Consider the following 17,341-nt stretch of genomic DNA (forward strand, 5'->3'; position numbering starts at 1 on the left):
ATTGGGGATCAACAGAGGTGAGGCTTAGAACCTCACCCTCCCTGTTCTGAGAGAAATCTTCTGCATATGTGGATGTTTTATTGCCCTTGTCTAGCTTGGATTAACACATAGTCTACAGGCACACACCTGATCATCTACATTTGCTCTCTTACAACACTAAACTATGTTTTCTACCTTTATGTTGTATCTACCTACCACTTCAGCATCTTATTAAAAATAATAAAGAGAGAAATGTGGTATCCACATATAAATCAAGTATAAAAATCAAATGTGTATTCATATTTGAACTGACTGTTTATAGTTCATAATGCATGAGCAAAACCAAAAGTTTCTGTGATGACTGCCCTTGTACTGTTCACCATGTAACTTATTCACTATGTAAGAATTTGTTCTCCATGTAAGAACTTGTTCGTTATGCTTCAGAAGATTGGAGACTGACGAAAATTAGGCTTGGGGTGGATTAATGATTGTGCATTGAGCATTGACTCCCCTATACAGAATTTTATTGTTGTTAACAACCATTTGATCAATAAATATGAGAGATGCCCTAACAACAACAACCAAGAAAAAGTACACACTTCCAATTGTAAAATAAATAAGCAACCGGGATGTAATGTATAGCATAAGGAATATAGTCAAAATATTGTAACAACTTGGTATGGTGATAGCTGGTACTTAGAATTATCATGTATATAAATGTTGAATCACTGTGTTGTACACCTGAAACTAATGTAATGTAATACTGTGTGTCAACTACCCTTCAATAAAAAAAAAAAAAAAAAAAAAAAAGTAGTTAGTCTCATAACTGCCAAAACCTGAAAGCAACCAAGATGTCTTTCAATCGGTAAATGGATAAACTTAGGTACATCCACACAATGGAATATTATTCAGCAATAAAATAAATAAGCCAAACCCAGAGAATAAACAATACCAGGAGTGAATGCTAATGTAAACTGTGGACATTAGGTGATTATGATGTGTCAACATACCTTCCTCCTTAGTAAAAAACATACCATTCTGATGAGTGATGCTGATAATCGGGGAAGCTCTGCATGTGTGAGGGAAGGGCATGCAAGGAAAATCTCCATACCTTCTTTCAGTTTTACTGTAGACCTAAAACTGCTCTAAAAAAAGCAATGTCTTAAAAAACGTTAAAAAGTCAATGTTTCTGTAACTGTTTAAACTCAACCTAAACACCTAACCAAAATCTGTTACTTGAAATAAATTTCAGAACCACACACACAGACAAAAATGAACTATCAAGTCATAAAAAGACATGGAGGAATCCTACAGTTGTATTTTTAAGTGAAAGAAGCCCATATGAAAAGGCTCCGTACTGTATGATTTCAGCTAAATGACATTCTGGAAAAGGCAAACCTATGGAGACAGTAAAAACATTAATGGTTGCCAGGGGTTAGGAGAGGGAGCACAGGAGATTTTTAGGGCAGTGGAACTATTCTGTATAATACTACCATGGTGTGTATACATTATTTACATATGACATGGGTATATGACAGATACATGTCATACAGTTGTCAAACCCACAGAATATATAACACAAATAAATGCTAATGTAAACTATGGGCTTTAGTTAATGATAGTGTATCAATATTGGCTCATCAATAGTAACAAATGTATCACATTAATGCAAGATATCAGTAAGAGAAGATATGGGATGGGAGGGGCAAGGTAGGGTGGGGACGTGTGTAAGGGGATAGATTGGAACTCTACTTTCTGTACACAATTTTTCTGTAAACTGAAAACTGCTCTAAAAAAAGTCTATTAATTATTTTAAATTAATTAGTGCTACATTATGCCTTTCTTTTAAGTATCATCATCCTACTAAATTCACAGTTAAAATGTAAACATATTTAAAATTCATATTAGAATTTTTAAAAACCATGCATTTAAGTAATTTTAATCAAAACACCATATTCCAAAGGAAAAAGACTTAGTATTTGAGATCTAAAACCTGATGTTAGAATTCCAACTCCACTGTAGATATTTTTTATGTTTCTAGTTTCCCATTAGAATAATTTATATCAACTAGGCTAGGCTAAATTTTTTTTTTAGTAAGAGCTTCTCAATGAATTTTTGTTCTCCTGAAAAAGGTCCTAATCTCCCCTATTTTAACAGAACATCTGAGGGAAAGCACAACACAAATAGAACATCCAATGGAACTTTCTTAATAACCCCATCCATTTGGGGTTTTCTCTATTTGTAAGAAAAATTTTGATGGATAAGGTATAAAAATACTAGCAAAGTGCTTTGAGATCCTCTGATGAAAAAGTTGGAAAAACTAGCAACTTTGGTTACATAGAAATTCATGCCACTATTGATCTGCCAAAGGAAAGTTATTTTTAAAAATACTAAATAACTTTGAATCTGACACTACCTAATTGTTCACAAAATCCATTGCTTTATTCCAATCTACTACTGTAATAGCTGTAAATTCAAAATAATGGCATTTTATAGTTAAAGCAGAGTGCTGTTAAAATTTCACATTTCACACAAATGCTAAATATCTGTGGAAGAGATAAATACAACTATATTAGTGAATATATCTATTCTACTTCTAACTCAAACTATGAACACGTTTTAAGTGTACATACGTATATTGTCAACTCTGTAGAGAACCATAGAATCTTGGTTAGGACCTTTGAGGTCACCTACAGTAACTCCAACGAGTTAGATCTGTAACATTCTTGATTTGTCTGGTCTCTACACCAGGGGTCAGCAAACTTTTTCTGTGAAGGGCCCAATAGTAAATATTTTAGGCTCTGCAGCTATCCAGTCTGTTACAACTACAAACTCTACCACTGTAGCACAAAAGCAGACAAAACATGAATGGACGGGTGTGGCTGTGCCCAGATAAACCTTTATTTACAACACAGGCAGTAGGCGAGATCTGGGCTGAGGCCGCAGGGTGCCAACCCCTGACACACAAACCACTCCTGGTTGTTGATAAAATTTTATGGGATACATTAGAAAAATTTTTGTCTGGGTCAACTGAAATAAGCAAATTAATCCATCTCTATGACCAAAATCACCGCCTTCTGGAACAACAGAGAACGTCTATCCTTTCTCATGTATCAGCCCTTAAAATACTTGAAGTTAAACTATCATGATTCCCTCAAGTATTCTTGTCTTTTCTCCAGTCGGAACTTTCAAGCATTTGTTGTATTAGGACAGGTTTCCAGACCTGGTAACCGTTTGATCATCCTCTTGTATACATACTCCAATCCATTAATGATGCTCTGAAGTATAGAGTACAGATACATGACATACAGTTTTAAAAATATATAGCAATCAAGATGTAATTTTATTTTAGAATTGGGCTGTCTCCAAGTACAAATGCTTTTAGTTTTTTGTATTAGGCTCTATATTTTTATTAAAAATTAGCTTTTAGTCTTTAAGAAAAATATATTTTGTGTAGATTTAGTCATAAGTTTACACCCAGTGTCATAACTCTACATATCAATTTAAAATGATTACTAAGAAATAGAACATATCTTTCATTTTGAAAAAAAATGTAGGTTTAATAAAACAATAGATCCCAAATGGTTTCTATAAATGAAAAATGTTGGGAGAACTTACCTCTACAACTGGAATCATCATATAGTGCAATATGCAAAAGAAAGTGATCGGTCATTCTTTCTGAGAAATGAAACATAGACAGGGAAGAAAATACACGCCCGCATCTGCAGGGCATCCATGGAGGCTGCAGGCTGGTTAGCGAGAACAGAGAGGGCTCCTGCAGTCGGAGCCAGGCCACCTCTAAATGATGGTTCCTATTCAATTCCACATTTCAGTGACTTGGGAAGAAACCCAACCATGTTTTTCAAGACAATTTAACTCTGATGTCCACAGCTTATTAGCATAGCATTCTAAAAAACAAATGAAAACTGAAAAAGTTCTTTTAATTACTGTAAGAAAATAAGGAAATATTTATATAGCAACAAAGGTACCACATTTAGTCAGACCCTATAACCTACTTCTGTAACTTCTCTTATTGTGATTCAAGTCTTTGACAATTCACTACCTTAAACAGTATGTGTGTATGTGTATATATACATAATGTGTATATATACATGTTTATATACATATTTACATGCATGTATATGTTTTATATATATACATGCTTATATAAATAACGTAAATATGGATGGTAGAGGAATAAATTCATTCTTTAAAATCTAAATATTTTTATTTGTAATGACCTTACAATTTATAATTTTGATTTACATTCTCTGATGTCTGAGTCCCACTTGCTTGTCATCACACAAGCTCTCCCTGGATAATCCCATCCATATACATCACTTCAAACACTATCCACAGACTGATGACAAAACCAGAATTTATTTCGCTAGCCCAGTTGCTCCACACGGATGACCCATATATCTAAGAGCCGAGTGGCATTTCCACCTGGAGAGTCCAACTGCCACTAAAATAACATGTGCAAAGATGGAGCACCATGGGTCACACAATGATAGTAAATATTTATTGATTATTTCCTTTGTGCCAGGCACTGTGGTAGGTGCTTTACTTGGATTTTCTCATTTAATTTTCTCAGCATAGTTAAACATGGCATGTTTATCTCCTTTTACCTGAAACCCCATTAAAATGACAGCATCAAAATATGAAAGCTGTAGCATTCATTCATTGCCTATCTAGTACCCATTCCCCTCCCTTTCTTCCTGGCCAAGAGAACACCACTTTTGTTCATGGCACCAATCTGCCAAGCCAATCTGCCAGTCTTCTTTGTAGCAAGGAATAATTATATGACCTTGTATAAGCCAAGGAGATATCTGTTTTGGGAAGTTCAAAGAAAGCAACACAATCCTTATCCCTTCCTGCTGTTGTCCTGCCTTAATTGTGGATATTTTGTGCAGCTGCACTTTCCTGTTTTTGATGGGAAAGGCTGACAGAATCACAGAGATATTGGCCCCAATATTACTGAGCTACTGAAGCAAGGCCAGTAACCAGCCACTGCCAGAGTTCTTGTTACTGAGAAAAACAAACCCCTATTTGTCTGATCCATTTTAAGTCTGGCTTTCTACTAACTCACCACTGAAAATATTCCTAGCTGATACAAAACTATAACCTGAACAAGAGATTTCAGCAAATTAGAAGGAAAGCAGACAGAGAAGTAACTGTGCAGAAAAACAAAGGATGCTACAGCCTAAGTACCTACAGAAGTGAAAACAGCAAGAGAAGTATCAGCTCACTGCCTGGTGCCCACAGAAGACACAGGATTTGGATGCCTCAGGGACTGCAGAAGACAAGACCTACAGACTTAACATCTGGAAGTTACCCAACAAAAAAGCCAGTTCTCCACCAGTCACCACCATTCCTCAAACCAATGAGTCTACAATTACATTTTGGAAAATTTCCCTGTCTGTTGATTCTTGGCTGCCTGTTCATATTTATGTGTAAGTTACTGAAAATACAATTTGTAAGGAAAAACCTGTAGTATGAGAGAGAAAAGCAAAACAAGCAGACAAAAAAAAGGAAAGGCAAGAAGAGGTGGGAGAAAAGAAAAGGAACTTAGAAGAGATAGAATAATGGAAAAGGCAGAAGAAAACATAAAGAAAAACACACAATATCCCCAACAAGATATGAAAAAAAAAAGAAAGAGGTGCTATGAAGTAGCAACGATTAAAATATGGCAGCAGAAACAAGAAAAATTAATATGAAAGTTGGCAAAGCTGAGACAATTTCCCAGATAAGAAAATTTGGAAACTAGGTAAGTAAAGTTAAAAATTAGATTATCAGATCCACATAGAAGTTGCAAAAGAGAACTGAGAGGAAAAAAGGAAAGAAATTCTTAAGGGCAATTCTCTTCCAAGAGCCCAGCATTTAAAGTGAAATTAAAAATGCATGAAGGTGTGAAATAAAGGGAAAGAGAGATAAACTGAACATCTAAAAAGTTCTCTGAGAGGAATGAATAGGTGTAACTCCCTATCCTTTGTATGATATGACATCACATTTCTCAACAGCAACACAAGAAGTCAGGGAACTAATGCCTTCAAAATTCTGAGTGGGAAATGATTTGGGGCACAGAATTTTATAACTCAATCAATCAAGCAAGTATGAGGGCAAGTGAAGGTAGGCAAGGATACAAACTTTTTGTCTCCCCTGTATTTTTCCTTGGAAGCTTATGGAGAATTATGTTTCAAGAAAACAAAGGAATGAATCAAGAAAGATGAAAACACATGATTGAGGAAACAGGAAAGCAACAAAGGGAAACACGAGAACAGCAGCTGTTCAGCAGGCCTAGACCCAAACTGGGAGGGAGACAACCTTTGTGAGAAGCGTTAACTATAAAGTTACAGTTTCGCTTTTGGAGATGGATCTGCTGTGGGGTTTAGACAAATATATTGATAGGTATCTAGATTTTATTAGAGAATAATAGCAAAGTATAATATTTAGCAATGTGAAATTGCTGTTTTATAGCTCAAAACTTTGTCAAACATTGGCAGTTTTGTACTGTTCAACCTAACTTGCAGGTGAATACTATGATGTAGGAAAAATCACTTAAAATATTCCAACAATAACTAAAAGAAAAGTTAGAGGAGTATGTGAAACAAGAATGCCACAAATTGTTTTTGAAACTGGGTAATATACACATCAGGTTCATTCATCTATACTTATGCATATGTTTGAAAATCCCATAATAAAAAGCAATAAAAAAAATAATGACAACACCAAATGTGAAAAATTTCAATGATCTTTCAGAGACTTGGAGGAATTTCCACTTAGCAATGTTCAGATGTTGTCTAGTTATTGAACCTCTATACACAGAATTTTTTTAAAAAAGCAAGTGAAAGAGCCCACCGACACTAGACCTTCTTGCACAGTAAGGCAGGAAACAGTGGGGATATTTCACATCACCCATTCTATCCTTTCCATTCTGCACTGACGCCGTGGATTGTAGAACTACATTGTGCAACAAAACAGTACTCCTAAAAGCTGTTACAATTCCTTAGATCCAAAACTGAATAAGGCATCCTTTTCTTTCTGCCCCTCAATTTCTTCCCAGTTCATCTCACCTCTTGTCCAGACTAGACCCCAGGACTCATCATTTCATTCACATCCTTGTGAATCCACTCAAGTCTCGGCTCTCTCACATCTGCTCTCTGTACCTGGCAACAACCAGCCCTAGAGGAGCCCTGCTTCATGCCTCCTGTGCATCTGCACCCAGAGAACTAAATATTCTTGGAGAAAATCACCTAAACCACTGGACAGGCCCCATGTTATGTTATATTTATTATTGCAGATCACAAACTGGCGATCTTACTGCTGTTGCCATCTTAAGTGCAACTGAGGCAGTTAATAGAGGGAGGCAGGCAGAGTTCAGGACTCCTATAAGTTTCAAGACTCTCCTAAATTACAAAAAAAAAAAAAAAAGCTCCAAGCTCAGCCACTCAAAAAGTACACTTAGTGAGACAGACCTCAGCTCTGGTCAGTTATGCTGTTTGCAAGCTGATTGGTTATGCCCTGTGCAAATGAAACATTGTACTTTCAGCCAATCAAGAGTGGGTTGTGATGTCATCATTTCAGGGTGGGACGTCCTCCTCTCAGAAGGCAATATAAATGGCAGACCCATAGCCCTCAAGGCATCCTCCCTTGGAGCCCCTCCTGAGTACCAGTAGTTTTTCTCTTTTCACTCATTCAAAGAGCTTTGCTGGTTGCTCCATACTTTCATCTGCTGGCTTCATTCCTCATCACCTCAAAGACAGAATCCTGGGAAAAACAGTAGCATTCTCAGCCGGTAACACAACTAAATTACTTTTAAGAAGTAAAGTGTAAAGCTGAGAGCCAACTACACAACAAAACAATGGACATCAGAATACTGTAACGGTATCCACAGAGTACTGGAAAAAAGTAACTGCCATGCTAAAATTCCATACATAGCAAAGATATTTTTCAAGAATGAAGGTAAAATAAAAACAAGTAGAGACAAACAAAAACTGAGGTAACACATCAAAGAAAATACTAAAGAACACTTTTTCAGCAGAATGAAAGTATTCCTACACAGAAGCCTGGAGAATTAGGAAGGGAAAAAAAAGAGCAACAAAAATGACAAATATACGGAAGAACCCCCAAAATTGACTTTTAAAAATAATTTTCTTACGAGCTTTAAAAATAGTTCATTAAAATACACAATAGCATTTGAATAAATCAAGAGATGGACTTAAAGGGTGCTATAGATCTTTCACTGGTGAAACAGAGTTAAGATATAAACTAATATCAAACTTGGATCAATTATGTTGTATGTTGTATCTCTAGAGAAAACACTAAAGTGAAAGAAATACAAGTAAAAGAATATACAGCTCCTAAACTAATACAGGGAAAAAGTGAAATAATAAAAACAGTTAATCCAAATGAAGCACAGAAAGAAGGAACACAGAACTGATAAAACAAGTGGAAAGAATATAGTAAGAGAAAAACTGGATTCTAAATATATCAGTAACTCCATTAAGCTCAAATGGACCAAATTCTCTAATTTAAAAACAAAGGTTATTACATAAAGAAGCAAAAGCCAGAACTATATGATGTTTGCAAGAGACATATATAAAACATGAAAAAGAAACCTTGAAAATAAAACAACGAAAAAAAATTCTATGCAAATACCCATGGAAATAAAGCTTGTATAACTATTAATATCAGACAAAGAAACTTTAAGGCAAAAAGTATTACTAAAGATAGAGAAGAACACTCCATAATAATAAAAGGTGTCAGTCACCAGGGGCCTACAACAGGTCTAAATTTGCACACAACAAGTAACATGGACTCAAAATACATAAAGAAAAAACTGGCAAATCCACCAGAAGAAGAAAGTCCACAATCATCACTAGACAAGCTGTCAAAAAAAAAATCAATAAGGGTTTTAAACAATATGATCCAGCAAATTTGATCTAATGGACATATTCAATGATTACAGATTATATAATTTTTGCAAGGCATAGAGAATGTTCACAAAAATAATTATATATGGGGTCATAAAAACAGTCTCAACAAACTTCAAAGTATTGAAATCATACATATGATGTTCTCTGATTACAGGTAATTCGGTAGAGATCAATAACAAAAAAAGATACCTAGAGAAGCGATATATATATAAACTAATAAATATCATTCTAAATAATGCATGGATCAAAAATAAAATTACACAAAAAATCAGATAATGTTTAGTATAAAATACTTTTATTAAATTATATAAACACATGTGATACAGCTAAAACTGTGCTTAGAAAGAAAATTATAGCCTTTAAAACATAAACTAGACAAAAGAAAGGTTGAAAAATCAATGCACTAAATATCCATCTCAAGAAGTTATAAAAAGAGCAACAAACTAAATACAAAGAAAATAGAAAGAACATAATTCCAGTAAAATTATAAAAGCCAAGTAATGAAACAAGAAAAATTACATCGAAAGGATCAACAAAGGCAGAAGCTGGTTCTTTAAAAAACTAATAATATTGATAAAGGTCTAGTGAACGAAAGAGGAAAAAAAACCCACAGTCAACTGATGTCAGAAATTATAGGGAAAGAACACTGTATATACCACAATATTTAAAAGATAATAAGATTTAATGACAATAAGTTGGAAATTTTAGAAAATATGGACTTCTTAAAAAAAATGCAACTTACCAAAATTGACAAAAAGAAAAGAAAATATGAACAGTCCTATAACTATTAAAGGAACTGAATCTGTAATATAAAACATTTTCACTAAGAAAACTGCAGGCCCAGAAGGAATTGCTAATGAATTCTGTCATTTAAAGAATAATGCCAATATTATAAAATTCTTGACAGCATAATTTTGACATTATTAGGAAAATATAGACCAATCTCTCACGTGAACATAGATGCAAAAATCATAAATACAATGGGAGCAAACAATATCCAGTAATATATAAAAAAGAAAATCAATCATAACTGATTTGAGTTTATTCCAAGAATATAATGTTGATTACCTTTAGAATATCAATATAATTTGTCTCAATAATGGAATAAAAGAGAAAATCATATCATCTTAACAGATACAGAAAATGTATTTCATAGGATTCAATATCCATTTCCAGTTTTAAAAATAGAAGGGGATTTTAATAATCTGATAGTGAAAGTTTGAGATGAGTAACAAGATATGAATGCACAATATCACTACTACTTTTATTCAGTACTGTACTTGAAGTTGTAACTAGTATAATGAGCAAGAAAAAGAAACAAAAGTTGTAAGGATAGGAAAATAAAAAATAAAAGTCTCAGTAACCTCAGACTATATATATAATCATGCACATAGAAAATTCAAAAGACTCAAAGTATTAGAATCAACAGGTAGGTTTAGCAAAGTCACTGGAAATAAGGCAATCTACAAAATTCAGTTGTTATTTATATTAACAATAAACATAAAAAATTTTTTAAGATAGCATTTATAATAGCATCAAATACCTGGGAGGAAAACATGCAAGACCTTTATGCAGAAAATTATAATATACTACTGAGAGAATTAAAGAACAAAACAAATGAGAGACTGATCATATTTGGGACATAAATTCCTCCTACATTTATCAATAAACTCAATGCAATCTCAGTCAAAACTCAACAGACTGTTTTGCGGAAGCTGACAATTGGATCTACAACTTACATGATAATGAAAGGTACTAGAACAGAAAGGCAATCATGAAGAAGAATAAGTTGGAATAACTCATCTACCATATGCCAGGATTTATGATAAAGCTATAATAATTAATATGACATGGTACTGGTGTAAGGATAGTCAAATAAACCAGTGAAACAGAATAGAAAATTCAGAAACAGACCATGCATATGAACTGTGGGCATATGATCCAAGAAAATACTGCAGGGAAAAGATTTTTGCTGTGTGCTAATTCATTAACCTGTACATTGACATCTTATGCATTTTTCTATATGTGTGTTATAGTTCAATAAAACATATAAAAATATAAATGTGTATGATTAAAACTAAAAGTAATAATAGTAAATTAATACAGAATGAAATTGTCACTACTCTTACACTATATATGAAGAAAACAGTTTAGGGCACAGACCAGTTTTCACCCTACATGTGAAGAGATTTATTTCTACTATTAAAAGAGAAAAATTTTCAAATTGTGTTAGACAATAAAACATAGCTATATGTGGTCAACAAAAAGCACTCTTAAAGTGACCAAGAAAGGATGAAAATACAGAAGAAAGCACAGAAATGCCAAAGAAATGTAAATTTAAAAAAAAAGGAGTGGCAAGGTAGAAATTAGACCTAAAAGCATTAAAATGTATAAAGACAGACATTTTGTAATGAAAAAAGACACTGTATGAAGATGACACAAGTCATAAATTTGTATACACCAAATGATACAACAGCAAGAATGTAAGAAAAATTAAACTGCAATGATAACATGATAAAAAAAATACAATTAAACAGAAAGGCTTCAATACACCTCTTTCACAATTAAATGGATTAAGTTATCAGAAAATAGTGGAATTGAATAATTTATTATATTATTCATACACATATGTATATATGGAATCTCATATGCCTCAGAGAAAATACGTTCTTTTTAGCTCTCCTTTATGCAAATATGATTGGGTACCTCTGTAACAGCCATTCCCCTTTCTCTTCCTTCTTGATGCCAATGCCACCTGCTCAGAGGAAAGTATGTAAAAATGCCAGATACTCCCTTCCCTAACATCACTGGGAGCCAGAGCATAAGCCTAAGACCTTGTTCAGTCCACTAAGACCTGGAGGGAAATCTTCTGGGGATCTTAAGAATTTCCTGAGAAGAGAGGATTGTGTGATATAGAAAGCCTCACCTTCTTCCTACCTTTGAACTGATCTATACAGGATTTGTAGGCAAATATAAGACAAAGGCCACAGAGGGTATCAGAGAAACTGACCCCAGAGCCCTAACAATGAAGCTACTGAACCAACCCTGACTCAGTCTTTTCAGAAAGTGAGAAAAAACAGTCCCTTCATTAAGCCATGTCTATTCAGGTCATAATAAAATAAAAATAGAAATAATTTAAAAACCTAACTTAAAAGGCCTTAACCACTGGAACTTTTTGAAAGACATACTCAGGATACCACTGGTTATAAGTTCAAAGAGGAACTAGAAAATCAGATCACAAATACAGACTATCCAGAAGGCAATGAAAAGAACACTTTTTACCAAAACCTATAGAACAAACCAAAAGCTGTATTTAGGGGGCAATGCTTAATCATCTTCATTGCTAATTTAAAAAGACTTAAACTAAAGGCAAGTACAACTCATGTTGAAGACTTAGCAAATGAGCAACAAAAAATAAAGAAGAAGGAATTAAGATGGAACTTGAAATTAATAAACGGAAAACCAAAAAATAATAATAACAATAAGCAGAAATGATCAATAAACCCGAAAGCTTCTTTTAACATACACCAATAAAATAGATAAAGTCTTTCTGAACCCAATTAAAGAGGAGATGATAAAATTATATAAGGTCAGGAATTTCCAAAGAAGATATAATCATAGATACAAAAGAGATTCAAAAAATTATAAAAATCTATGGCAACTAATTTGAAAATCAAGAAAAACTGGATAATGTTCTAGGCAAATATAAATGAGTCTGGGAACAAGTGAAAAACTCAAATACACCAATTATAATAAAGTAGATTAGAAAGGCAGTTAAAAGATCATCACTAAGAATGGACCAGGACCAACTGATTTTATAACTTGTTTCAACCAACCTAAGAACAGTAGTTCCAATATTATTTAAATTATTCCAAAATGAAGGAAAGGATGAAAAACTTCCTAATACATCTTTTGAAGCCAGCAAAACTTTAACACCAAAACCTAGTGCAGTACCACAATCTCATTTACAAATGTAGATGCCAACACTTGAAATAAAATATTGGTAAGCAATATTCAGCAATTTGAAAGAATAACACACCATGGCCAATTAGAGCTTAATTCAAGGAATTCAAGAGTGAAATTCAAAGTGACAAAATTATATCTACCAAAAACCAACAGCAAACATCATTCTGTCTGGTGAAACAATAAAAACCAGTTCAAATAAAATCAGAAAGGATACAGGGATGCCCATTATTGATTGCTGTTATTATTCAACATTGTCTTCATGGGTCTAGGAAATGAAATAAACACTGAAAAAAAAGATACACTACTTTTGCTAGCTACATAACTGTATACTTAGCAAATGCAATAGACTACAATTAGTAAAAAAAAAAAAAAAAATCAACCTAACAGAATTAATGAGAGTATTTGATAAGGTAACTCTATAAGGTAAATATACAGAAGTCACTAGGCTTTCACTATTCTAGCATAAGCACACAGGAACAGAAATGGGAAAAACATTCCATACACAATAGTGAAAAAAGCAACTAAATATTGTTATGGACTGAATGTTTATGTTCCCCCCAAATTCATGTGCTGCTATCTAATCCCCAATGTAATGGTATTTGGTGGCAGGGGGTGGGGGAAGGAGGGATTTGGGAGGTAATTAAGTCATGAGGTGGAACCCTCATGAACGGGATTAGTGCCCTTATAAGAAAATCTAGCTAGCTTTTTTCCGCCGTGTGAGAATACAATGAGAAGCTGATAGCCTGCAACAGCACAGGCCTCCCACCAGAACCTGGCTGTGCTGGCATGACAATCTCAAGACTTGCAGCCTCCAGAACTGTGAAAATAAATTTCTGTTGTTTATAAACCAACCGGTCTAAGGTACTTTGTCGTACAGGCTCAAACTGACCAAGACAAGTATTTAGGAACAAACTCGGCAAGAAAAACATAAAACCTACAGGATGGAACCTGTACTATCATGTTGAAGGATAGATTTTAAAATCGGAACAAATGAAAAGACATCCATATTCTTAGATGGGAAGTTTAGCATCAATTCTCTTAATACCATAAGAAAGTGGAATTAAAAAGCAAATAAAATATGGGTTCCTAGAAGAGAAAAGGGTCATTAGGTAAAAGCTGAGGAAATCTGAATAAACCATGGGCCTTACTTAATATTGATGTATCAACATTGGTTCATTAATTGGAACATATTAATATAAAATGTTAATAGGGGAAACGAAGTGAGGAGTATATGGGAGCTCTTTACTAGCTTTACAATTTTTCTCTAAATCTAAAACTGTTCTAAAAAATAGTTATTTTTAGAAGTGTCATAGACAATCAGGGAAATTTAAAAAAATAATTCCAATTGAATGGATGAAAGGATCTTAAAGCTTAGAGAGAAAATAAATGCCCAAGAAAGCAAATAAATGAATGAAAAGAATAGTAAAAGGAAATATACTATAAAGCCACTGTAATTCAATCAATATGGAGTATTTATTAGACTAGGAACAGATAAATAGATCAATCATTGAAACAAAACAGAGAATAAAGAAATAAAATTCAATTTATATGTAATTTTAATATGTGACAAAAATGTAGTTCAATTCAATGGGAAAAGAATGATTATTTAGTAAATGGTGCTGGCACAACTGACTCTCCATCTGGTAGAAAACAGTCCCCAATCTCACATTATAAATAAAAAACAAATTCCAGATGGAGTAAATGCTTAATGTAATAAATAAAGCATCAAAAAGTTAGAAGAAAACCTAGGTAACAACACAATCAGTTTATTAACTAGAAAGAAAAGAAAACCATATTTGAGTTTAAAAACAATTAAAAATAATTTATGTTGTAAAACTACCACAAATAAAACGAATTAATAGGAAAATGATGGATTTGGGAAAATACTTGCAAAAGAGATAACAGATAACGAGTCAGTAATCATCACCAATAAACAAAGAGCTCTTAAAATTGGAAAGAGACAAGCAACCCGAGGGAAAAATAGGTAAAGGATGTGAAAAAAGAGTTCACAAGGACAAATTCACATAGCCACAAGCAGGAAGATGCTCAAAATAACTAGTAATTAGAAAAACACAAATCACAGTAAAAAATAAATATAACTCCACATACAGTCAGACAAAAGACAGCAATAATGCCAATTGGTGACAGGATGAAGAGGAAAAAAATGTAAACTCCTCACAGCTGTTTTGAAAAGCAGTCTGATAATATTTTTAAATTAATAGTACACAGACAATTCAACTAGCAAATCACACTCCTGGGAATCTATCCCATAAAATAAAATCAACAATAAAATGTTTACTACAGCATTGCTCTTATAAGACAAAACAAACAAAAAACAGGCAACAAAACGAGTTCCTGGCAATAAGGTAATAAATAATGGTACTATGGAATATTAAGCAGTCATTAAAAAGAATAAAATAGAGCTATACCATTTGACTTGCAGGGATTTCCCTGGATGTATTTTTCAATGATAAAGTGAGGCTCAGAGAAGTGCATACACCATTCCATTTTAAGAAGCAAACATTGACCACAACCCAAAAATGTATGTGTATCCAAGTGTGTATGTGTGTATGTGTGAGAGAGAGAAGGTAAACATGGAGACAAATATGAAAGGAAACACACCAGACTACAAACAGATTACTGGTGGTGTTGGGAAGAAGGGTGTGCAGGGGTTGGGAAGAAAAAATGGGCAGAAATGTATGATATGATTACATTTATGATGAGGAAGTTAACCAAAAACCTGCTACAACATTGATTAGGATATAATGTGACTGGCATGAGCATCCATCCTCTACATAGTCCCCATTCCCAAACTACCTCACAGTCATTTGGCATTTTTTTATCCATTTGCGCTATTACTTCTATACAACAGAAGTATCACAATCTTCTCTTTTGTGCATTTGTGACAGTCCAACTGAAATGTTTTCCATTAACTGTTACCCCACATTTTGTAAAACTGAATGTTTGGATCCCACTTTTCAAGTTAGGATATGGTCTTACACACACACAAGTATGTACCTATACATAAAGAAATGAGAAAAATAAGAATTTGGTAGTTACATATTTACTGATTGTTGAATGTCCATAAAATGAAAAAACTAGTTACAGAAAAATGTACATATTCTATTTCAGCAAAAACAAGCAAAACACCTGTCATTAACATACGCTGAAATACTTTTAAGTAAAAGAGAAAACTTCAGAAAGATGAACAAGGCCATTGGTACAACTTATGTAAAGGGATGCAGAGTGGAAGGGAAGGGACAGATTGCTAGCTTTGTTTTTATATCTTATGACTTCACTCACTACAATAAACAAAACAGTAGTGCTTTTGAAATCTGAAAACATTAAGTAATGAAAACAAAAATAAATTGCAAATAGTTAAACAAAATAAATTATACTAACAGTACCTACCTCATAAGATCTATTATGAAGATTAAATGAGATAATCTATATAAAATGTTCAGCATATTGTTTAAATGCTGTAAATGCTCAATAAATGTTAACTGTTTTTTATTTAAAAAAAAAAAGACTACAGAGAGCAGTTGAATTTATGAAGCTGAAAAGATAAGGCCTATGAAAATGTCAAGGTACTTTTTTCCATATCACTGGATCTTATGTCCTTCGGAATGCAAAGACTCCTATTGTGGTGGCCAAACAGCTCATCAAACACACATTCATTGACAGTAAAAATGGAAATAAAATTAGATAAGATACTGAATAAAAAGAGGAATGCAGTCATTTTGCTTTGAAGGCTACTTTAAGAGCTTCAAGAACCATCCTGAGCACTGTGTGACTGTCACAACCACTTCAGTTGAGAAGTATTTCCCTCATGTTAGAAGAGACTTACAACACTCTTCATATAGACCAGAGAGTGATGCCATTGTGCTTTTGATGGCCTAAGTGGGAGATCTATTACTAAACATATAAATCCCACCCTCAAATGTTAGAGTTTCTTTTTTGGTCTGCCAAAAAACATGTTAGTTTAGTTATAATCTACAAACTGAATTTGGTCCATCAATACTAGTTATTGTCCAGTGAAACATTAAAACAAGTTCATAAATTTCATGCATGTGTTATTCATCTTGCTACTCACATGGAATTGACTTTCTTTTCAGGGCCTTGCACTTGGCCTGTCACAGTGCCTTTGCTGGTATTCTTCACCCAGCCAACCACTCCTATTTTCTTAGCCTCATCTTCCGTGTACTGGTTTCAGGGGAAAACAAAGAGATGAGGCTCGGCATCAAAAGACTGAATTCATAACATACTTGATTCTAATATTCAAAAATGCTAAGCTAGTAATAATTCATTTTTCTAAAATATAATCTATGACAAAAATTGTGTAGCTGGCTTACAGTAATACTTGTATTTGTAAGAATCTTCACTTAAATGGTATTTTATAGTAAGTTCCACTTTGAGTAAAGACAAGCACATCATAAGAAGAAAAACTGACAGTGGGAATT

The 17,341-nt window shown here is 33.6% G+C and overlaps 1 protein-coding gene across 4 annotated transcripts in view; it reads right to left on the reverse strand.

Annotated features, from left to right (window-relative positions):
* Positions 1 to 17,341, reverse strand: part of ACYP2 (acylphosphatase 2) — a 199,741-nt gene that overhangs the window by 168,487 nt on the left and 13,913 nt on the right. For all 4 annotated transcript variants that reach the window (XM_057497207.1, XM_036926037.2, XM_057497208.1 and 1 more), the window contains exon 3: positions 16,975 to 17,084. In XM_057497207.1, coding sequence (XP_057353190.1) covers positions 16,975 to 17,084 — 110 coding nt within the window. The remainder of the gene's footprint in view (positions 1 to 16,974; positions 17,085 to 17,341) is intronic.

Source organism: Manis pentadactyla, chromosome 2 (assembly GCF_030020395.1).
Source record: "Manis pentadactyla isolate mManPen7 chromosome 2, mManPen7.hap1, whole genome shotgun sequence".
Lineage (NCBI taxonomy): Eukaryota > Metazoa > Chordata > Mammalia > Pholidota > Manidae > Manis > Manis pentadactyla.